Source organism: Tubulanus polymorphus, chromosome 7 (genome assembly GCF_964204645.1).
Source record: "Tubulanus polymorphus chromosome 7, tnTubPoly1.2, whole genome shotgun sequence".
In the NCBI taxonomy this organism is placed as follows: Eukaryota; Metazoa; Nemertea; class Palaeonemertea; order Tubulaniformes; family Tubulanidae; genus Tubulanus; species Tubulanus polymorphus.
The window spans coordinates 3,327,768-3,352,667 of record NC_134031.1 but is presented as its reverse complement, the minus strand read 5'-3'; the positions used below and the strand labels follow the sequence as shown (position 1 = coordinate 3,352,667).

General features: G+C 41.2%; 4 protein-coding genes across 4 annotated transcripts; 2 read left to right on the top strand and 2 right to left on the bottom strand.

The window, feature by feature from the left end:
• Positions 1–63: 63 nt before the first annotated feature.
• LOC141908740 (uncharacterized) lies at positions 64–2,519 on the top strand. Its single transcript, XM_074798912.1, has 4 exons — positions 64–235; positions 597–720; positions 811–885; positions 1,276–2,519. Exons 1-4 carry the CDS (start codon positions 174–176, stop codon positions 1,546–1,548), a joined length of 534 nt encoding a protein of 177 aa, XP_074655013.1. The 5' UTR covers positions 64–173; the 3' UTR covers positions 1,549–2,519.
• Positions 2,520–5,584: 3,065 nt separating this feature from the next.
• LOC141908502 (C-C chemokine receptor type 7-like) lies at positions 5,585–6,541 on the bottom strand. The gene has a single exon (XM_074798587.1). The coding sequence runs from the start codon at positions 6,539–6,541 to the stop codon at positions 5,585–5,587; it is 957 nt and encodes a 318-aa protein (XP_074654688.1).
• Positions 6,542–7,589: 1,048 nt separating this feature from the next.
• Positions 7,590–12,692, bottom strand: LOC141908333 (uncharacterized). Its single transcript, XM_074798341.1, has 2 exons — positions 12,535–12,692; positions 7,590–12,123 (listed from the first exon to the last, which is right to left on the bottom strand). The coding sequence occupies exons 1-2, from the start codon at positions 12,638–12,640 to the stop codon at positions 9,563–9,565; spliced, it is 2,667 nt and encodes an 888-aa protein (XP_074654442.1). The 5' UTR covers positions 12,641–12,692; the 3' UTR covers positions 7,590–9,562.
• An 8,544-nt stretch (positions 12,693–21,236) lies between these two features.
• On the top strand, positions 21,237–24,835 carry LOC141908229 (protein Dr1-like). Its single transcript, XM_074798163.1, has 4 exons — positions 21,237–21,363; positions 22,166–22,393; positions 23,280–23,443; positions 24,085–24,835. The coding sequence occupies exons 2-4, from the start codon at positions 22,174–22,176 to the stop codon at positions 24,202–24,204; spliced, it is 504 nt and encodes a 167-aa protein (XP_074654264.1). The 5' UTR covers positions 21,237–21,363; positions 22,166–22,173; the 3' UTR covers positions 24,205–24,835.
• The last annotated feature ends 65 nt before the right edge of the window (positions 24,836–24,900 follow it).

Genomic DNA, 24,900 nt, shown 5'->3' with positions numbered 1-24,900 from the left:
AATCCTTAAATCCGTCAATTTGATGGTGCATCTTTTACTCGTATTTCTGAACGAGTTACACGACGTTTGTTTACAAATGGCTGACGGTGCTTGAAATAATTTCCGGGTTTGTTGGAAATATCAAATTTCTCCTGTTTTTACGGATTCCCATCCTTGGTTTCATTCCGTAGAAGATGTACTCCAGCAATAAGTGGTTAAAGAGAGACCTAGAGCTGAAAAGAAAACACGAGGAAATGTACGTATTTCAGCAGTTAAGTCGTAAATCTGGTAAATTTTGACAGTTTCTGTTGCTAGGAGGCAGCACTTTACGGCAGTCCGAACTTTTACCCTGATGCACAGGGGCCTGGCGCAAAAGGCATTTGAACTCAGTATCCACATTAAACTTATGTGTCAGGCTTGGACCGTGACCTTGCTTGATAGTCTGAAGTCGAAATTTTGGATATGTCCTGTGCACGAACGACTCAATTTGTCAAATTAGGGCCTCTATTTATTAGTAGGGCTAATCACCCCTAACCCTCAGTTACACCACGCCCCCTAATGGAAATCGATTGAAAAAGAAAAAAGTATCTAATACCCATTGTTATGTTCAATTGCAGCACTGCGAGGAGGGAAGCTCTGTTATCCGGACTGGAGGCGTATTACGATAAAAAAACAGAGAAGACCGATTATTTCATCGGTAGTTTCACTGCTGCCAATGAGAGAAATCATCAAATCAGAAAGGTAATTTTTCTCCGCTGGACATTTCAAAATGATGAAATATAAGTGTATTAACAATGCTAATTCTTTGTTTGTTTAATGTACGTTTCTTAGGACCTGGAGCAGTTTGGAAGAGATATGAAATTCAAAGCTCGAGCCCCTGAGGACCCGAGATTTACGACAATGAAGGCAAGTATTAATTAGTTCATGGAGTGTTTAAGTGGTGAATGTTTTGTCAACCCAGGGTTCATGGGTTTAAATCTTGGTAGTAGGGTAATCCCTTGAAGTAGGATTTTCCCGGGACCCAGTTCCACAGTTGTGAGTTAAGATTTGGCTCTTGAGTTAAAACACGGAAAATGAACTGATTTTAACTCTGAGTTAACTTTATAACTCGAGGTCCAGTTCCACAGTTGTGAGTTAAGATTTAACTCTGAGTTAACACATTGAAAATGAACTAACTTTTAACTCAGAGTTAACTCTAACTCACAGCTGTGGAACTGGGTCCTGCAGGACTGTGGAACTGGATCCTGTATGTCGACTTCTGGTGATTTTATCTTTTTCTCTAAATTCTAATTTCAGAACAACTATTGGTCGATGGTGAAAAACGTGTTTCCCGTTTGGTCGGAAGAACTTCGCGAGTACAAACAGAAACGCAGACAACAACAAGATCCGATATTCACGTCACCGCGGAGATCGTCGCGTTCTCCGGACCTGGCCGACGACGACGTCAACATTCCGGCGACGTCGCTGCCTAACACAGCTCGATCGGCGAAATCCGTTTCCATCGACGAAAATCTACCGAAATATAATAAAACGGCGGAAAATCTCAAGCGGCGCAAAGCTGTGATTTGATCATGAATTAGGATCACGTAGCTCGATTTAGTGGAAGACGAAATAATCAACAATCGTACGGAGTTAAGACTCTACGTTTGCCTGGGATCTCGATAAATTCTAATTCTGGAGCGGTCGGAGCAGTGATCGGTCGTTACCGTGATGAATTGCGAGTATTCAAGCCGCGCGATACTCCGGTGTACACCACGCAGTCTATTGTACTTTTAACTGTTCTTCAAATACATGTAATTTTTGCCCATCTTCGGAGAATTTGAATAATAACATTGTTAGATGTTTTCTACGCGAAATGTAAGAACTACAATATTACCAGTATATACGTGTTTTATCTTATGCAGGGTCCGATCTAAGGAATGAAAGCCACTTGCCCGGGGGAGTGGGGCAAGCATATCTGAAATTTGAAATTTTGCTTGCCCCCTCCAAAAGCTACTTGCCTTACAGAGGCAGTCCAATTGGTGACACTATGATTCCTTTTCTAAAAAATCTTCCATTTTATCGTGAAAACGAAATTCGTTAAGAAATGCGTTGTATCAAATGGGAAAAAACAGCTTTGTGACATAAAATTGCACTAGCCCGGGGGGCAAGTGATAATGATAACCTACTTGTCCCGGGCAATCGGACAAGTGCTTAGATCGAGCCCTGTATGTATGTACACTTTTGCTACTTTTCGGATCAGCTTATACAAACTCAATGGGGTAACCTTTATCTTTATTCGCGTTTGAGAAAATTCAGCTACTAAAAATTTTCACGAAGAAAAGTGGCATTTAGAAATATGTAGCTGAGCTTCGAACTTTTTTCAATTTTGAAAAAGTCGTTTATTGATAAACAGGAATTCATTGAAAGATTTTGTATTTTTCAAAAAGGATTTCTACAAGGCGATTACCGTACCATTAGTTAATTGTGCCGTCCGTTATAGTTTACTGCTAGGATAGTGGGGTCATTGTGAATAGAAATTTCTTTCATAAGCATGAAATATTTTTTATATATTTATTTTTAATAAATCAGATTAAGATCAGAGTATTTTGTTTGTTTCCTTTGTTTATTCTCTTATCTTCTGAGCGAAAATAAAAAAACCTATAAAATGAAGAAATTCAGAATTATTTCTGTTTCAAAGCGTCTTTTTATCAATTGAGAGAAAAATTTCAGTGAATGAAGCATTCGGCGTTAATGGAATTGGTGAATGAAAAATTTCGTTGGAGGTGAAATGATCGGTCCAGTGCTGAAAAAATGGTAAAATTGTTGAACGCACAATTTTTCAGCGCGCAAGAAAAATGGAACATGTAATTTGCAAAATAGTTTGTAAAGATAATTGTTATTCGAGGCACTGACTGGAGAGAACAAAATACTATAGGCTAAATGAGGAAGCGCTGATTCGTTAAAGTGCATAAGGCCACACAAAGAAATACCCTGGTTTCTCATCAGATTTTTTTTCTGAAAAGTGACGAGGGCGGGCGAATTTAATTTTTATTGCTTTTTTAAATAAAAAAGTTGAAATAAAAAGCTCAACCTGAGACTTATAGAACAGACGCGGGAGGGATGTCTTTTTACCAATGCCAAACAAATACCAGTAATGCAAGTAAAATATATGCAAAAACTTTATTTGTAGTATTAAGTAGCTCCCAAAAACCATAGAACTCAAAGAGTTCTATGCAAAAACCTATAAAATCAAACTATATCGACTCATTTAATCGAAGTTGAAACAATCACTGTCTTTTGCTATTTTCACGCTTCCTTGAAATGAAGTAAAATGAAACGAACCTGGCGCTGTTTTTGTCGGATTACCAGTACGTCGACGATGAGCATAACGCAGAAAAAAAATCACGTGTGCACTATACAGCTATGCGGGCGAGCGGGATTCAATTTTTATTAAAAAAAAGACGATTGATGCTTTGCCAATGCGGGCGAGCGCATTTGTCGTTTTAATTTTTGTTAGGGACTCTTTTTCATGACGCGGGTGGTATTTCACTTTCTTGAGAAACTAGGGTATTTCTTTTTGTGGTCTATCACAAAAACCATTAAAACTATTATTTTAATTTCACGTGACGTCACGTCAAGCCTAAAACCTAAAATTCCTTTGTTAGGAAAGACAGAAAAAATTTCACACCACTTCGAAAAATTTATCTTGAGAAGAAAAAAAGAGTGGGCTGAGGCGAACAAGGTGGCTATAATTAAGAAACTGTTGTCCGTTAATCAACAGGGCAACAACAAATTCATTTGTTGTCTGAATAACTTGCTGAACACATAATAAAATATGCCGTTCAGAGATGAATTGGCTGCTTGGAATATTTCGTTCAAAAGCAAAATCGGCCAGTTAACAGGGTAATTTCTAACGATGCTGAAAATCATTTCCGGCAATAATGATACGATGAATATCGCGGATGCCACAAATACCATCACGTGTCCCGCCCTAGCCTGTTTATTTTCTTTTCTGTCGTCGCAGGTGAGTTTTTTCCTATTGTTAGCGTGAATTCGTAGTTTGATTATCATAATCGCATTGAGAAGAGGTACAAGCGTGGCTGGCAAATACGTCGAGAAAACAACTTCTATGAAAGTGGAATTTTTCGGCGCTTTTTTAACCTCTTTACTATCGAGGACAGTCAAGCCGTATGTACATTCTGTGGTGACGTATGCGACAATGCGGTACTGCGCACGGAAACAAAAAAGTACAGTCCATCCGATTATACAAGCGGTTGAAAAGAAATAACAATGTTTCAAATTCCAATATCCCGTAGCTTTCAGCGGGAAACATATATGAACTGCTCGGTCCAGTGCTAAAAAAAAGGTTAAACTGTTGCGAATATATATACTCCATTTTGAGATTATATTGCCCGCTATGTAGAATTCGGGGGCACCGTAACCGCCATCTAAATACAGTGCCGTCTGTCCATGGCGAATGAATTTCAAGACCCAAACGAAATGGTTAGTGACAATGATTGCGATGCAACATACAATGTCAAAACCGGCTAACAGCAATACGATGTAATACGAAGTAGCTGATCTATGTGTTTTACGTATTCGATGGATTGCGTTTATAGTTAACGCGTTGGTAACGATACCCAACCATCCGAGCGGTCCTGTGATAGTTGCTGCCACGAGGTGCCATATAACACGGGTGTGAGGGAAGCATTTCTCCACACCGATTGAGGCATTGAACATTGTTATCGCGCGGGAACTCGTATTCAGTGGCGAATGGTACTTGCAACGTTGGAAGAAAATTGTAGCTTTGAGGTGACAATGGCAGTGTGTCTGATTAAAGAGATCGACGCACACGCAACTGAAACGAATAGACGGAAACTGTTTTCGTCGATTCCACGATCAACCGAAAGATTGTACTTTCGTGCTGGTCGACCCGTTGATACCGTGCGAATGCTGTAGCCTATAATATAGAGCTTTCTATATTATTTCTATAGATCTGAGAAGTGATCCAAACTGTAGCAGACTGCCAAATTAACAATGAACTATCCAAACTATGATGACAACAATTTTAATTATCTAATTATCTAATATCATACCGTCTATGAATATAGTATTTTACAGATAAGATACATATTTGACTTTCAAACTATGTAAAAACCCCATTTCACAACACAACGCTCCCCGCGCGAAAGCAGTGGTAAAAAACATTAAACATTTAATAGACAATATTGAGACAATATCAGATATCTCCAATTACATATTCCATATTCGACGGAGCTCAAACCCTTGCCCCTGCCCCATCAAAACTTCTCTGATTGATAGAGAGAGCTTGGTCATCAGGCCAGGGTTAAAAAAAGTCTTTTGCATTCTGCGATATACCGTCGATATACCGTCGAATTTCTATGGCTTCGCAGTAGAGCTATATTCATCTCACTTTTTAAAACTGGACCCTTCGAAGCGGGATGTGGTCATTGTGGCGAACCTTGAAAATTGGAGTTTTTTGTGCGTGAGTTTTTTTCAATTAGGCTTGGCATGGATGATCGAGTACCAATGATTAGAGCACATTGACGCCGAAGTAGAGAAATGCAGAAACATGAAAAATTTGCTGTCGAAGCAAATACACTTAGGATCTGCATAAACACGCGAATAACGAAATCAAATCAGCCCTGAATTTCCGGCCACTGAAACAATAAATAAAGAAGTTACAAGCGTTGTTGACGTACGACAAGTAAATAAACGTTGGGTACAGGATTCGAATCAATGGCGGGTCCTTTTCGGTGTAACCGAAATTTCTTCGTTCCTGGTAAATTATCAAACCAGAAACTGGCAGAGTCGTCAACAGGAACATCAAATTCACGTAAAGAAGCATTTTCGTCAGAGAATTCGATTTGTCCTTTTTCGTGTCGTCTCTGGTACTTCTACCGGCGAATTCCAGTTTCGCTAAATGCAGACGACGAATGATGGCCGTATTGCAAAAAACGATCATCATGAACGGAATCACCGAATATGTAAGACAATGTTGCCAGACTTGAACTTCGACGAAGAATTTGTAATAGTTTCGCTCGGGCATCGTGCAGGCGAATTTCCCGCTACCGGTTTTTTCGAGTCTCCAACCGCCTAGGATGTGCCCGTTCAAGGCACTTATACCTAAAATCGTCATCGCCGAAGCGACTGACATTCGGCGACGTGTACACAGGTACTTAGCTTTTATCGGTTTGACGACGGAAATATAACGTTCGATAGTAACAAGAAGTACCATCCAGGCAGACAAACTGAACGTCGTGTATGTGAGAAATAAATGGATGGGACAGACGGCCGGAGAGTCGGGATTGTCACGAATGTCAATTCCCTTAAGACGAATGATCCACTGTCGCAACAGACCCGTGAGTAAGACGGACGTGTCGACCACGGCCAACACCGACAGAAGCAACGACGTCGAAGATTTTCGCGTTTCTTTTTTAACGTTCAACACGAGAACGGTGAGGGCGTTTCCGAGAGTTCCGATCACGATCAACAACGGGCACCCGTACAAGAACAAACCCTCGCTGAACTTGGCTACTTTAGTACGAAAGTACCGCATTGAACTTGCCCGACCAGTTTCCCGGCTTTGAGTTACTGCAGAACTTGACGTAGCGTTCATTTTTTTCAAGACGAAGTCACAGGAGCGCAATATCAATCTCCTTCGACTTAATGGCACCAGATAAATCTTCGCAAATGGACATTTTCGCAAACGTTTTATGGAGAAGAATCTCGTGCAAAAAATCTGGTGATGTAGGAAAGTTGTAAAATCTATTTCTAGCGACAAAATGGTCCATCGATGCGTGAATATTTCCGAACGGTTGCATTCGCAAATTTACCGCCGCATCACTGTAATCAGTTTTACCTCACTGTGCGTAAGGTGAATTACAACCACGAGAAATTGATCTAGAGCCTACACATTTGGAATCACTGTTAAAATCAGTTTAAAAAAAAACTGTTGGATAATTGAATAAGCCTAAATCTTCCGTAAGCCGTCAACACAAACGACGACAGCCAAACGAGTTTGAATGGATTCTTACAAATTATCAAGATATTTATTCGCTAAGCTTAGACTCGACTCCGTTTCGTCGTAATTCCTCAGCTTTGAGACCGAGGGCGCTTTTCTAATTATTTCTTGTATAAGCTTTTGTTTTTTTACGCTACATGTATTATGTACTCTATATTAAATGTCATTCTTAAATGTTTTGTCCTGTGAATTTATTGCGTGTCTTATCCTATGTATAAATGTTATATACGGCGCAATAAAAATAAGTTCAAGTTCAAGTTCAAGTTATTCGCTATATATCAATAAACAGGGTACTGATTCTCGTGCCATACTGAACACACGTAAAATGCACGGTCATCAGATTTCCCCAGTATTTCGGTGTTGCTAACGTGTATGTTCAAGAAGTAAAGAATAGATTTTGTCGGTCCCACGCGCGCAGTTCTCTAAGCCATTGACAAATTTAGCAAGCCGCTTCTATCTGGTTTTAGATAGACTTCACAGGATATTTCGACAATTAAAATTGAAATTCAGAGATGAGAAAAAAAGTCTTCTTAACGACACCAATAAAAAAAGGAAAGAAAAGGACACATCTATTTGTATTTTTGTAACTTTTATTCATAAATCGTGAATATTATTCGAAAATCGAAATAAAATCAGTAGAAAAATTGACCGTAGACTCCGCTCAAAACAGGTGCTGGGCGATGTTTAGGAGTTGTGTTTAGAGTAGCAGGTCGATTCCAACTCGGTAACAAACATTTCAAAATTGTTCACTCAAATTTTCCAGCCGACCAGTGGCGGGAAAGTACCTCCGCAACCACAGTCACCCGCTCACCTGGAGTAGCGAAGTCAACGGTGCTAACAGTTATCTAGATTATCAAATATTATCTCACATATATCAAAATTTAAATTGATTTAAAATCTCGATAACAATATTGTCATATATACACACTATAGACAAGTATAGCTACCATTAATAAGAAAAAGCACTTAATATCACAGATTAATAACCTTCCAGTGCTATAAAAGTAATTGCGCTCTTTCGATTTCATTGCACCAATTTCACGTGGTACTACTACATTTAATCAATTAGAGTTGTTTATTTCGAACAGGATATGATATCAATTCAGAAATAGCACCTTATTTCGATATGGAATATTTCCAATTATTTCTTATTTACAATCTTAAATACGCACATGAAATATTTAATCAATATTCTAGAATAAAACTCTATCTAATTTAACGATTATCACATTCGTTGAAGACGCCAAATTTACCCTGCATTATGCTTAATGAATATACGAAATTCGGTCATAATGCAAAACAAGCAACAGTATCTACCGGTATGTTGGACAACTTGGAACCGGCAAAATATGTCCGACCGTGAATGAGTCACAAATCCGACCATATATGAGTCAAATTTAGGGATTTTAAATAGGAAAACATTTAATTATGGAATGGTTAAAATCCAAAATTTGGCATCAGAAATTCATGAAGCAACTTTAACCCAACAATTTTGGAGTTAAGACGCCATATAAACCAATAAAAAATTTTCGGAAATTAAATATTTATCCAATGAAGGTGAATTTTTGATTTTGAAAATGCAATTAACACAAACAGAATTAATTAGGAAAATTAAATGGGAAAATTCTGGACCGCATAATTTTTGCTAACTTGGCCAATTTTCAAATTCAGACTGATCTGAATTACACCCGTCCACGACATACATACATGAGCTGAATTTTTTTTTACGTAAGAAAATCATTTTCAATGAAGAAACAATTCCAACATTCATAATCACGTGTTTATGGAAGCCATATTTATCAGATCCGAAAAATGACCGTTTATATCTTAGGTAAATTTGATCTTGATCGTAGCTTAAAATAGATAAGTAATAAATGAATGGTCTATGTCTAAAATAAAGGGTATTATTACAGCATAGAGGCAATAAAACTATAGACCTGTAGTCTATCACCAGACAACTTGCTTTAACAGTTTATGCTTTCTTGTTCATACACAGTTTTATGATAAAACTATCATAATAGCATTACAATATGTTTATATAACATTTACAATGCAGGACCTGGTTTGACTGTTTGAGTTAGAATTTGACTCCATAACTAAATAATTGATTTCAATTCTGGATGGAGTCAAATGCGACTCCAACCACCACGATATGGGTCTGGATTACAGGTTTTCTTTAGCTATCACTAAAGCCTACTATCTGGATCCATATTCCCTTATATTTTTATTATTTTCTCTGACCCTTGAATGAAAATTGCCTTTTATTGAATCATAAGAAAACCTCAGCAGGGGCTGTTTCTTCTCAAAATGTGCCACTCAGTGAGAACAATAAGACACCGAAAATTCAAATTCCCTGCTGACTTTAACTGTGATTTTCAAAATTCAATTCCCTGATTTCCCCTGATCTGTAAGAACCTTGTGAATGTTCTAAAACTCATTAAATTCAGCAAACTCAATCTGGGGCATTTTCTACAGTGATTGAGTGAATAACGCGAGACCAGTTTGAAATCCGGATCCAAATGGTTTTCATTTTTCAAGTTCAGTCTACTCGGAAACTTAGTCTTTTGCCTTCGTCGTCAGAATTACGGAGAATATAAAGTGGTAAGCGCCGTAGAAATGAGTCAGCGAATTGGCGTGAATTCCGGACGATAAGAACGGAGCCATGAAGTCGACGAGTAGCGTCACTTGCGGGTATAATTCAGCCATCTTATCGGGACCGGTGTGCGATAACAACAACGGCATGATCGTCAAGAAATCATCGCAGCACATCAGCGTTTTCGCCGCCGAAACGCGTCTGCTCTGTTCGGTCGTTACGATTTGCTGCACGAGACGAACGCACTTCGTCATCAACTCCAGTTTGTGCATTGGCGTCGATTCGTCGACGATTCGCCGCGCGCAATCGATCGCCGGTCGAAACACGCGTTCGAATCGACGTGAATCGAGATCGCGCGATACGCGCATTCGCGAGTTGGGCACGCAGCGCATTGAGCGCACGCGTCGGTCTCCGCTGAACGCGGCGTCGCTGCCATACGGCTCGCGCGGTCTACGCAACGTCTCGGCGAGCCGTTGCAATTCGTACGAATCCATTTCGGCACCTCGTATTTGATTGCTGATTACTTTGACCTGGCCAGCGACCGCGGTTCCCGATCGTGAGACCGACAAATTTTCGGCGACGTTGTGGTCGGCAGACCGCGTAGACACAAGCTCAACCGCTGAACTCGTCTCCCCCGTACTCAATTCCAGTTTCGATACGATTTCGTCGAGAATTTCTGCCGCTTCGGCCGATGAATCCTCGACCCCCGAATTCGGTAATAATACCACGTGCGCATCATTTACCTTATCGTCGATTTCATCATCGCCGGGTCTAGGAATTTTCGATCGATCGTCAACATCGCTAGAATCGCAAATATCCTCTCTAGAATCTTCGCGAATCAAATTACGCCGTTTATCTTCGAAAACCTCGTCGTTGACGTTGTCCTCGTGCGCGACTAAATCGATAATCCACGGTTCCTGGATGCCGAGCTGTTCGTACGAAATCTGCCCGAGGTCGAGACTCGAGCGCAAGTTTTCGGAGACGTTCTCGTAAACGAGACGGAACGCGGCAGCCAACGACGACATCGTCTGCTCATAGAAATAAACCTCGTAGCACAACCAGACTTTGTAGTAAACGGTGCAGTGCATCGTATCGATCGCCACCTGAAATTCCGAACACATCAAGTCGAAATGAGCGTGTACGCATTCCTGTAAAAGCTTCAGCGACTTTTTCGAGCGTTCGATCACGTCGACGCGTTTCATCACCTCGACGGCAGACGGATTAACGACGACTAAACCGATCGATTCGAGCGACGGCGAACGTGTTTTGATCGAGCTGAATACGGCGTCTCTGACCGGGTCGGATTCGCTCGAATCGAGCACTAACGACTGCATCTCGTTACGAAACGACTGTCGACGCGTCGGTCTATTCTCGGGACCGACCGACGATCGGTGATCGCGTAATTCGTCGCACAATTTCGCGCACTCATCGACGACCGTTCGTACGAACGCGTCGTGTTTACGTCGTAGGTCGTGATCGACGTCGTTCATGATCGCGGCGACTTGATCGGATACGGAACGCCATTCGTTCGGTATCGTCGCGTATTGTAAAATATCGGTAGCGCGTTGGCTGTTCTTGCGATTGTTGACGACGCCGAGCGTTTCTTCGCCGCCGCGCAGCTTTTTCAGCGTTTCGTCGACGGCCGCGCGCACGCTTAACACGAAGTCCTTGCGTCGATTCAAGGTCGCGCGTTTTTTCCGCTGCTCCTGCAGAAAATCGAACACCTGCATGTACATGGCGTGTTCGGCGTCGGCGCCGAACTTCTGTCGCGTACGAGACCACCGGCGTTTCTGCTGCGCGGCTTTACGCGCGACGGTCAACGCGCTGACGATATTCTCGCGCGCGTTCACCAACGCCACGAGCCGCTCCTGGCAGACGTCGCGGGAAATTCGTTTATCTGGCAACCCGCTCGAAGAATCCCGTTTTTTCAGAGAATTCACATCTGAGAGCAGCAAAGCCAACGTTCTCTCTTCCCCATTGATATCTTCGAGTAGCTGAGCTTCTAACAGCAACAGAAGCTCGTGCGGGTATTCGCGCGCGCATTTTGCGTCCTGCAATTCTTGAACCATGCGTTCGCGCTTTTCGGCGACCGCCTGTTTCGTGCCGACGATTTCGCGACAACGCGCCTGCAAATCATCGTTTATACGCGTCAAATGCGCGTTCAAATTTTCGCTGACTTTTCTCACGTTCGTCTCGTCCCCGGGCAACAGGCGGACTAACGGCAGAATGTAAAAGTGTAAATAACGTAACAGAATTTTATTGACCTCTGCTCGATCAGCCGGTCGGTCGGAATGTAACGGTAAATCGGGAATCACGCGGAACAGTTCGGCGAGGTCGTATTCGGCCTCGCACGTGTCGTCCGTTGAAATTTGTCTCAGCGTCAAAACTTCGATATCGTCGACGTCTTCCAACGCGACAGTGGTCTCGACGTCGAGTTTCACCGTCAGGTTGTTGCAGTCGATCAGCATCATCGGAAATACTTCCACTTTAAACCATTGAGCCGGCTCGATTTCCGGAAGATTGTCTAAAACATGAATGAAAGGTTACATAATTAAATTAGTTAAAAGTACAGCATCAGTGAACTATTGGATGGGGGGCTGATTATCCTGTGAAATTGGTCTGGGTTCAGTTCTGTTCCATAGTTAGAGAGTTAGAGTTAAAATCAGTTCATTTTTGAAGAGTTAACTCCGAATCAAAATTTAACTCACAATCTGTGGAACTGTGTGACCCTTGGCCTTAGTATTAGTACACACTACGAATTGAGAATGAAATTAATATTGCTATAAGAGGATGGACGAGTTGCATCAAGCCACTATATTGTTTTGTGGGTTTGGTGAACGTGTCAAGTTTATCGGTTTGGTTAACGAAAGCAACCTTCTTCGTCGAATAAGATTGAATAAATTTTATTTTAATTTGTCGTTAATTCCATTCGTACCAGAATTGACAGGGCTGTAGTCACATATAGACGGCAAATATCCATTCTTCAAACACACCGTGCCCACATCATATAGGTGGCTACCGCATGAAATTACAAGCCGCATTATTGTTCGTTAAACTAATTAATATAGGACCGAAAAACACAACGACATTGATTACAAAATATCACAACCCGGAAGTTTTTTGGGTTTTCCCCGGACTCTTTACCATTCAATTCAATTTACTTTTTATTGTGTGTAATTTTCATGTTATGTACAACTTAGTAAACATCATTAACATATGATTTGAAAAAATAATAGTAAAGTGAACCAATAGTTTTTAAAGATAAAAACATAAAGAACACTGGAGCCGAGAAAAGTTATACTTTTTTGGTACCATAGAGGGTAGCTCCGAAAATATCACACCAAGGCGGGAGCGATCCCTATATCAAAACTAAACTGTCGGGCCGGGAGCCGGACCGTTAATTATTTATCTCTGAATCCATAAGAAATTATCACCTCTGAGTATGCCAAGTAACCATGCTTGTCATACGGAATAGACCTAATACACGTGTATTGTTCTCAAAACGGCAGTTCGGTTGTGAATTTTAATTTAGGAATGCGAGAAGAACCTAATGCCATGATGAACATTTTTATTTCAAACAATTTATCAATTGAATCTTACAGTTTTATAGCAACTAGTGAGAGTATATCACAGATTATGATTAAATGTTCTTGCTAATTTTGAGATTGCCATGAAATGCCCAGGCAAAGACTCTCTCATTTGGGTAGTTTTGGCATAGTGTCAGGCCAAAATGGAGTGTAACACATTTCATTTTCATGAACTTGAACTTGAACTTGAACTTTCATTTTATTGCTCCATATAATACACAAGTTACATAGGAAATGACAAGCAATAAAATATTAACATCAAGACACAGGGAAAACAGTACAAGAGTGGACATACATTTAAAATCGCTTTTATAATGGATAACATAGGAATAGAGAATATTTACAAATAAAATATGTTAAACGTAAAACAAAATATAATATTACAGCAAGGAAACTAGGTGGCGATACAATCAAGTGAATATAATATAAAAGAATCAAAGTGTTGAACGGAGGGCAAATAAAGAGTTAACTAGGTTACACATAAGGCTGGCAATTTCATAGTCTCCGTTGTTATAGGACATCAAAAATAGGAATTTATCGAAAACACAAAAAGACTCAAACTCTGTGAAACATACAAGTGAGGATAAAATGGAGACTCTGGCAGGATGAAGCGAGGGACACTCGAGTAAAAAGTGGGATTCGTCCTCAACGACTTTATTTACAGTACAGTAGAGGCAAAATCTCTCATTGGCTGGTAAAAATGGACGACAGTGACGCCCCGTCTCGATTCTAAGCCGATGGGAACCGAGACGCAGTTTGGAAAATTCGCGTCTTTTAAGGAAAGAGTTCGAAATAATATATTTTTCTAGTTCAAAGCGTTTTTTAAAAAGTTTATAAGTCCTTAATTTGGGGTTGGAATTACTGTCGTTTATTTGAAATAGCCACGAAGAAGAATAAAAGAGATACATTTTAGACTGGAGCAGCTTGATAATTTTATTGGGGTGGTTGGAGCCATGATTAGACCAAACACCATGAAGGTCAAATGATTTTAGTATTGAAAAAATTCCAGAACACCAATTTGGGAGTGTGTCCATACTTTGCACACAGTCCAGATAGGATTTATACACTAATGAGGCGGGATTCAATTTACAAAGACGAAACCAAAATTTAACCATCAGGGGAATAAATGATATAAGCAAGGGGTACTGGCCTAAGTCGCCGCGAACAGCCGCATTAACGGACCTTTTGTTGACACCAAGTAAGTATTTGCCAAAGTTCAGATAAAGCTTTTCGCAGGGCAGAGAGTTACAGGTGTTATAAAAATTAGAAGGTTCCAGCTTGGAAACAAAGAAGGAACACCAGACCTCAGTACAATAACCGATAATGGGACGGATAAGGCTGTTAAAGAGAAAATATGCAGTAGAGACACAATCCCTGATATTAATAGTTTTTAATTTAAATAGGGCCTTAGAAGCACGTTCAAGCAGGAGGTCACATGCATTATTAAATTTACCAGAAGGAGTGAACGTGATACCTAGATAGCAATAGCTGTTGACAATTTCAATTGGAGAGCCTGAATAGAAGAAAGAAAGTTTGCTGATGATCCGACCCCCCTTATTGAATATAATTATTTTAGTTTTGGCAAGGTTAACAGATAGACCCCACATATTACAATAAAGGGCCAGTTTATTAAGGGCACACTGTAAACCAGAGTGGGATTTGCTAATAATGACAAGGTCGTCGGCATAAAGTAAGCAGTTTATATCTACATCATGTAAGGAAACCGGGTCACATTCGTCAAAGATAAGGGGAAGATCACTTATAAATAAATTAAACAGGATAGGACTTAGTACACAACCTTGTTTGACACCAACATTGGAACCGATGACAGAGCTAAAATCACCGTTGCTTTTTACTACATATTTCACATCAGAATAAATATTTTCAATAACAGATAGAAATTTACCACCTATGCCCAGTTGAGACAATTTAGATAGAAGGGCAGTACGTTGGATGGAGTCAAAAGCAGACCGGAAGTCGACAAAGCAGCAGTAGAGTTTTTGTTTAGAGAGTTTTTTGATATATTTGTCAATGATTGTTTTAAGGGTTAATATGTGGTCGGCAGTGCGCATACCTTTCTGGAAACCAATTTGGCACTGAGGGATGAGATGGTTGGTAAGTGAAAAGTCATAAAGGCGTTGATGGAGAACACTACAAAAAAGTTTACATAGATTGCTACTGACAGCAATACCCCGATAATTAGAACAAAGATTTCTGTCCCCCTTTTTGAAAACAGGGTGAAGGATATTACAGCGCCAGGGGTCAGGAAAAACACTGGTCGACAGAATTTGGTTAAAGATTTTATGGAGTACAGGGAGCAATAGGCTATGGCCAGCCTTAATCATTTCGTTACATATATTATCAGTGCCATGGGCTTTGCCACACCTGAGTTTTGAGATAGCAGAGGAGATTTCATTGAAGGAAATCTCGTGGTTCAGGGGCGACGTAGAATGATTATGGCAGGCTAGTATGGATTCAATTCTATTTTCGGAGAGAGGATGAATGTTGCCAAGAGAGGTATTAAGGAGACTAGTGAAGTGACTTGACCACTGGGCTAAACTTATATTAGACTTAAACGAGGGTTTGTCAATGTTTCTTAGGTTATCAAATAAATTCCAGTATTCTCTGGGGTCTTTGGAACGGAGTAGCTCCATCTGAGAGAGAATGAGGTTTTTATAAGACGACTTTTTGCGATTTAGGAGGGTTTTATACTTCTTCTTCAACAAACGGAATCTACAGAGCAAACGGTGGTCATAAGGGTGTTTACGAAGACAAGGAGCAAGGGACAGGATCTCTTTCTTGAGAGCGGAGCATTCAGAGTCAAACCATTTGTTAGAACGACTAGTGAGGTGTGGAGGTCTCGCTTTAGCTTGGTTAGGACGTTTACGCTTAATGCCAGCTTTCAGACAGGCTTTATCAAAAATAGAACAGAGATCGGTGACATTATTATTGACGTCAGCTTGACTGTTGGTTAGAGATGAGATGTCCTTCGAAACGTCATGGGAAGCGAGCGCAGCCATGAATTTCGTATCGTCACCACGGTTCCAAATAACCTTCACAGACGAATTTTGATGCGAGTCAGTAGAGGAGGGAACCGAACGCTCGACACTAAAACGCGCAGAGATAACAGTGGATAGTACACAATGGATGGAGTATAGGTTGGGGGAGTCTACGTGAAACAGGTCAATGATTGGCAACATATCAACCGAGCAGATAGAGTAATCGATGACACTGGGAGAACCAGAGTGGCTGTAACAGGTGAAGGAGCCTAAGGTATCACCCAGGCAACGGCCATTTAATATACGGAGGCTAGAGTTTTTACACAGATTAAGCAGATTTTTACCATGGGCATCAATAGGGTGGTTGTCCGAATTGTATCTACGCAAAACCTGATCAGCTAGCGGGTCAATGTAGTCAGAGATATCAGTGTTGTTAGGGATATCACTACAGTAGTCAGGGTAGGTAGCCGTTTTGGCATTAAAATCGCCTAAGAGGAGACAATGACCCTTGGCCGAATAAAATGCTAGATCACTTTCTAAGAGATCAAAAATATCGTCACCCAGTTTAGAAGCCGTGGAAGAAAGGGGGCTTATGTAGACCACAGCTAAAAAGATATCATATTCTAGATTGAAAAAGGATTTACAGAGCCGAACCCATAACAGTTCACTCGAAGTGACGGGGAGGACCTTGACCCCTTCCTTAATCTCGTCTTTGATAAGAATAGCAGTACCACCATAATTGCGGGAGGCGTTTTTACTTCGCGGACGGATGTTTTGGAAAATTTTGTAGCCCTCAAAGTCTAGAATATCATCTTTTGAACAGTGTGTCTCCACAAGCCCAAAAATATCGTATTTACAGATAATACTTTGAATATCAACATTTGATAGTTTACATGTGCGATGGCCAGCAATTCTGCTGTGGAGGCCATCAACATTCCAAAAACCACAACTAATTCTGCTAAGAAATTTCGAGGGTGACATGAATAAATGAGACCAAATAAGAGGAGGAAAATCCGAGAACACACCAATTATACACAAAAGCTAGAATAGGATAAAAGCACACAATATCAATAGAACAGATAAAATAACGCGAAAGGATATACAAACTAGTAATGAGTAACAGGATTTAAGTAACTGAAAATAAGTTGAATACTACACGTAGGGAGCACCACGAAAAGAGCCTAGCGACGGTCCCTGAAAACAGATTGCAGCAAATTTCCGAGCTGGTGAACGATTTCACCAGAGAACGAACTGTAGTTGTTACTGAAGTTACCAGTACCGTTACGGACCGGGTTCGAGCGATAATTGAATGAGCGCTTGTTAAAAACCGGATTTGGAGCGCGTCGATCAGGATTACGAGAGGATGTTGAAGTAGGTCGGTTTCTGGGCTGGAACGTATGAGCGGCATCAGTAGGATGATCAGTTGGACGAGAGTTCAACGTTGAACCCATAATCGAAACACGGTAGCGGTTAACTAGGGACCAGACACCTTTGCGGTTCAGGTGGATGCGGTCACTACAGAAGAATTCATCAGAAATCGCGCTAAGTTCGGGCGGCAGAGTGATGGCGGAACAGCCTAGGTTAGAAATATTCGCGTTGAATAGATCAACCTTCTTCATGTAGGCTTCGGTTTGCTGGCTGGAAGTGAGGCAGCGAGGCAACACATGCACCGCGTAAATCTTCGCATGCGGAAAGGTAGAAGCACATAAGACGACGAGGTCTTTTAGTTGTGTAGAAGTCTCCTCGACGGTATGGGACGCAAGGGTGTTATCACATACATGTAAAATAATCGACTGGATGTTGTCATCCTGCGGATAGTTTTTCACGAAATCGAACGCACCACTGATGGTCTTGTCGGCAAGCGATTTGATTTGAGTCCTCATCTGCGGGAAGAGACGAGACGAGTTAAGCGGTTTGGTGTGAGAGTTTCCCACAACCAGGACATCAACACCTCTACGCGGAACACCGTTCACTGGGTTTGCTGATACAAACGGGCGCGGATCCGAATTAGCATGTAGGGAGGTCTTGAGCGAGAGAACCTCATCCTTAAGCGAACCGATTTTAGCAGTAGCATCCCGCAGGTCCTTTTCTAGGGACTCAATACGTTCATTCCTACGCAGGAGGTCGGACCTCGCAGTTGTGAGCTCCTCTTGGCTCGAGCCAAGAGAAAGCTTTAACATGGCCGATTCAGCAATGGCACTGTCACTCAAGGAGTTAGCTTTATTCAGACTGTGTTCCAGGTCAGCGCAGCGGGAATTCAGCAGAGCACACTGGTCGCAAGTTGAACGATCGAACGGCATAGACAAAAGTTTGTCACAGAGACCAATGAGGCGGCTCTCGAGAGCCTCGCATTTATCATTCGAGGAGCGCAAGGCGGTTGATAGTTCTTTAATACGCTTGTTGGCAGCGGACAGCTCGGAGTCCAGGAATTTTCGCTTTAGAGATTCGTTCTCACTAGACGCGTTTAACAGTTTATCCACAAAGCGCGACTCCAAGTCACGAATCATATCTTGCAACGGGTGTGAGGACTCCTGGTTCACGGGGGAGCCCAGTACAACCTCAGGTGATGTACCCTGGGAAACGGAGACAGGTACGGACTGGACAGCAACGTCACATCGAGGCACACCGGCAGAACTCAGATCGCCAGTTTGGAAGTCAGGGTCAACCTGTGTACACAGCTCGCACTGGAACTTACGCGTAGTGTTACAAAGTAAAAACAGCTGGTACACTGGAAGTTTTGAACAGGAGAAATGGATCCAACATTTACAGTAGTGGCAACCGATCATCAGCTCAGTATCAGGCTTCCCGCAAAAACAGGCGAGTGGGTTTTCCAGTTGCTGAGAGACCGGTTCACAGATACTGACCGGACCATTTTCACAGGCACTGTCTAGATCATCGTCACAGGAGCTCGGTAACGGTACAGCCTCGGCAGGAGTGATGTGAGTCATAGGTGGCTGCATATTACGGGAGTAACAGAAGTCCGAAACACTTACCGACTTGACGGCGCCGATCGTGTCAGCCTCATGCACTAAAATATCCTTGGTGCAGAGACCGGCGTCGTTCAGGAAGGAACACGCAAGGTTAATACAATTAAACTTTTTGTGGGTACTACCTGAGTAACCTGAGACGCTCTCTTCACAAATGTACCAGTCCGTAAAGATGCCAACACGACGGCCGACGGCGACGGCGAAGAAGTAGAGTTTCGGCGCCATTTTGTTTTGTTTCGTTGACTCGTTATTGCTCGAGCAGCAAGGATCCAAGAAAGTAATAATATATCATAAACCGGCCAACAAGGCAGACGAAATACGCACTGCGCACAACGAGAAAGTACCAACAAGTAGGTGAGATACAAATCCGCTAACGGAATAAAGTTGAGACTCGGATTTTCGACCAATTTTAACGTAGAATTTTTGAAACGCGAGCGAACATCGCGACACCGGAAGTATTACCCGGAAGTATTTCATGTTCTTTCCCTCAACTGCTGATATGCATTGTGGTACGCAAATTGTATCAAACATTTATCACACTATGAAAATATCTACGAAAAAGTGTTTTAGTTTATAAATAAATGATGATAAAATCAATGACGTTCGCAACCTATATACACAACTGCAAATACATCCTTAATAAATAGTCATTACATAATTATAACTGAGCCAATGTTGTTCAGAGATTCACTTGGAGTTTATTGATTTTTACTTGAAGATGCATACATTCAATTTGTCTGTGCGCATCACTTCTATTCAACCATCAACGAACAACAGAGTAGACGTTTCCCGATTCAACTGGACTCCGACTGGCGTTCTTTCATTCATCGGTCCCGCTTTCTACGCTGTCGGTATTCTCGGTAATACGGCTGCCGTATTCATCTTCCCGCGTATGATCAAGCGAACGGAAGTAGCCACGGCGCAATACCTGTTTGTCCTGTCGGCTGCCGATGCGGTGGGCATCTTATGTAGTTTCTTGTGCGATTGGCCCTATTACTTACTCGATTTTACTAAACACCGTGTCGATGCATATTCTCCAATTAATACGTGGACAATCAACGCTTGTAAAATTGTGTTTTTCCTTCGCTGGGCTTTTGTCGTTGTGTCTTTTCTTACTTTATCTGCTTTCTCTGCCGAACGTTGTCTGGTTACCTGGTTTCCACTGAAGGCCAGATACTATTTTACAACGTCGAAACGCAAATACATACTTATATCTGTTGTAATCGCCGGGATACTCTTGAATATAGATTTACTTTTTACCGTCGGGTTCATCACGTATGACTCTCCGTTCAAATTCTGTGACATCGACCCAAAACTGATCCCCAATTGGTTGGCAGGTTGGTACAGTCCGTTAGTTCGTTCTAGCGGAGAAACGGGGCTATTGCTCGTCATCAATGTAATTCTTATCGCTGGTTTGTTCCACCAAAGAAAGACCGGAATTCGAAAAGCGAAATCAGTCCAAACTAGAAGCGATGAAAACCGATGTCTCTTGAATCAAATGACAATTTGTACGCTGTGTTTAGTTTGTACGACTCCGGTTGCGGTACTTTCGCCGCTGTTCTTCGCTATTTCTAATAGTTGTGAGGTCCAATACAAGGAAACGGGTGCTTGCATCCATCAAACGACATTGAATTTTCTCGGTCGTTTGTACGACATGAGTTATTTTATTTTCGCCCTGAACAACTGTCTGAATTTCGTAGTGTATATCGTTATGTTAAAACCATTTCGAGCAGAAGTAAAAACTATTCTAACGAAACGTTTATTTTGATTAAAGATTCGTTTTCTTTTATCGAAACGTCCCGATGGGCAATGGCCAATCTCTCGAATCAAATGATAATTTTGTACGTTTGGTACAAATATTTCTATTTTTTCTCAAATCATGTCTCCAGGCGCTCCCGTACCAATAAATGGCTGTTCCGTACGATACCAGTGATAAATGCCATATGGCTGTTTTGAATAATTGACCCAAGTGTAACAGCTGAAATTCACTTAGAGACCGTACTGTGCTGCCACCAAATACAAGAACAATAAAGTGAATTGAATCAACATACTACACTTTAGTCCAAATTTGCCGGTCAACATTCTACGTGGGGTTATATTTTACTTCCGGGTTCAAAAAATTTAACTTTTCCGATTAAAAGCGATTAAAAGTAGCTGAGGCCGGAATTGTAGGTGCAGAGGACGAAGGCATGTATGTATCTAAAAATGATATGCCGTATTTACACATTACTTCATCGGTGTACGTCCGTTTTTCCTATGAAAACGTTTAAGAAATGCAAATGCAAATATACTAAATTTTCTAAATTTTTGACCGCTGTGGTTGTTGGGACCACAAGCACTTGCCGGCGGGCTTGGGATACAATTCCTGGAGTTTTTGATAGTGTATCAGTGTTTTCAGTGGTTATTCTGCAATAAATCAGAGAAAAAACGTCTCGCTACTGATACGTTTAAAAAGATAATGGCCGCTGGCTCCATGCACACCACAGAGCGACATCACAAAATACTGAACAAACGTTGTTTTTCAATCTCAAGTTAACACTTTTGTTTATGACACTTACTTGTGATGTTACAGTTATATGTCCTATTATTCCATCCGATTGTGAGACACTATCATTTTGAACTGTGATGAACTGTGAGCGTATAGGAAAAACTTAACAGGCGTTCAGACGGCAACACTAGGTCACACGGGCACCTGCTACAAGTATTCCTCTCTATCTTCAAATGTAGCGGGATTTCTTAATGACGTCACTCAGCGGCTGTACCATGTTCGGTGACCTAGTGTTGCCGTATGAACGCCTGTTAAGTTTTTCCTATACGCTCACGCTTCGTCAACTACCTTGTCTTTTATATACTGTACTAAAAGACGTTTCACAAATTGATAGTGTTGTCTCACCTCTCATATACCGCCGTATTCTTTATACCGCCAAAATCGGTCTGCCCCGATGTGGACGGTATAAACGTATATTGAACAATTCACAAAATTCCTTTCATAGATTTTGAAATGGCTGAGAACCGCGGTGAAGATGATGATTTGAGTATTCCTCGAGCTGCTCTAAACAAGATGATCAAAGAATTAGCGCCGAACGTGCGCGTGGCCAACGAAGCGAGAGAACTGATTTTAAACTGTTGTACAGAGTTCATACACCTGATCTCTTCAGAGGCGAACGAATTGTGCAACGGACAAAACAAGAAAACTATTTCACCCGATCATATACTTGGTGGTATGTATATATGAGATACTGCTGTCCGTTTATTGATGAGAGGAGTTTTATCTTGATATTTCCAGGGTCCTATCTAAGCACTTGTCCGATTGCCCGGGACAAGTATATTCTCATCAGGGCAAGTTGGTTATCATTATCACTTGTCCGCCGGGCTCGTGCAATTTTATGTCACAAAACTTTCTTCCAACTCGATACAACGGATGATAGTGCCACTATTCGGACTGCCTGTGTAGGGCAAGTAGCTTTTGGAGGGGGGCAAGCGAAATTTCAGATATGCTTGCCCCCGGGCAAGTGACTTTCATTCCTTAGATCGAACCCTGTATTTCGCTTGACTTACTCTGCAAATACCGACGAGCCCGGAAATCTGGGACACAGGTTGAACCATCAAGATTTAATACCAGTTCTGTATGGATTCTGTGCGATAGCTCTAGCATTGCCAATTCAATCAAATCATTAGAATCAGAATTGGCATATAATTCATATCTGACTCTCTTACTATTTGCAAGTAATTTCTACTCTTTTGAAGAGCTCCCGAAAGTATCAAAATACTCTCAAAATCAGAATTGCTTCTCATTCATTTTCAATTAAACTACTATTTTTTTATATCAAATTACTGATTTTTGGTGAAGGCCTACTATAATGAGAGGTATCAGGTAGTCTGATCTGATAATCGTTTAACCCGCATCCCAGTCGGTGTCAGGTTAAGACCTAGATGACATATGTACCGGGCCCCCGCTAATGTTAATCCACCTATGATGCAATGAGCTCTGTCATTGATTTGGCTTAAGGGGATTATTTTCTTTCGGTTAGATACCAATATTTGTGAATTCAATTTATAAGTTAAATGAGACGAATTTATGAACGAGAATGGTTGTATTTGTTTCAGCGTTGGACCGGTTAGGCTTCGCGTCGTATCGAGAAGAGGCTCAAGCGGTTATGGTCGAGGCGAAGGCAGTCGCCGCTAAGAAACGACGCGCCAGTACTAGGTTAGAAAATCTGGGTATTCCAGAGGAGGAATTACTGAGACAGCAACAAGAATTATTTGATCGCGTGAGTTAAACAGGATATACTATTCAAATCTCTTCATACCTGGGGAAATACTAAATAGTATTCCCTAGCTAGCCTTGATCTGATTTAGTAATTAATCTTTCCCTTTCAATCATCTGTTTGGTGAGAAGTTGTTCGTAAGCTCATTATTGGAACCGGTATCCAATAAAACCCCCTGGGTGGTGTTATTTCCTCTAGTCTATATCTCTTAACTCATGTCAGTCATCTCTCCCAGGAGAGAAGCGACATTGGTATTATTAGCGCTAACCTTTGCGTCCTTAGTGTATCAGTTATCTCTCCCTGTCGAGAAGTGATATCATAATAGTTTCAAATTGGCCTAGTTAGTTACCTAAAAGTTGGTGGTAAGCTTTTTATAATCGGATGGGCTTATACCAAATGTGGTTTGTGAAAATATCCGATCATGAAACTAAACCACAGACAGGTTACTAACTACAATTGGCCCTAGTTGGAGAGTGGCAATGTGGACAATTGTGCTGCCTGAGGACAATACCAGGTTTAAAAACATAACCTAGGGATTAAGTGAACTAGATTACAACTACCCAACAACTCAACCAGGACTACGACATCTGCGAATGAAATCTCCATCAATATCTGAATAGTTTGCATTTGTTTCATTATTCCAGGCGCGTCAAGAACAAGAACAACTCGAGCAGCAACAATGGTTACAAATTCAGGAAGCTGCCACGCAAGCTCAGCAACTTCAACAAGAGCAAAATACGAACTCTGACGATGAATACGAATGAGAAATACCGTATTCTTAAAAATCTTATCTTTACTTTCAATCAGTGCCACCTGGTGGCTGTCAACACATATGGATTCAGTGGAATTGGATGATATCAGTTGTGGTGACTGGATTTTGATATTCGGATAAATTTCGGTTATATCTGCAGCCTGGAACCACCCCTTCAGATATTTACCATTGGTAACATGGAGTCTGGGAGATCAGTTTTTCTAAGCGCGCTGATAACGACATCTGTTTTGTGTTTGTAGTTCATTTGTTATGTTTAATTTCAAAGAGGACTCAATGCCACCAGCTATCCCACTAGAATACGATAACTCGTTAAAAATTTACATTTTTAATGAACTTTCATCTAGATTTTTCACTCCATACGGCAGAAATTAGGCAAATCACATACATCCCTCGATGAATACAGATTGATGCGGGGTCCTGAATACTTGGGAACAAGGCATGGACTTTCAAAAATGATTTGGGTACGTGCGATATAGCAGCATTTAGCGCCTTGTTGATCATGCTTTCCGACATCGTGAATCTCTTATCAAAAACCCGGTTAAACGGCATAGTTCGGATATTCAACTTGCTTCACAAGTGTTAGAATAAAAATGTTTTATGAAATACATGTAGTGCTATTTTCTTAAAGAAAATAAAATGACAATTAACAATATGATGCGATGTTTTCTTTCATTTTATTTCTATGGGT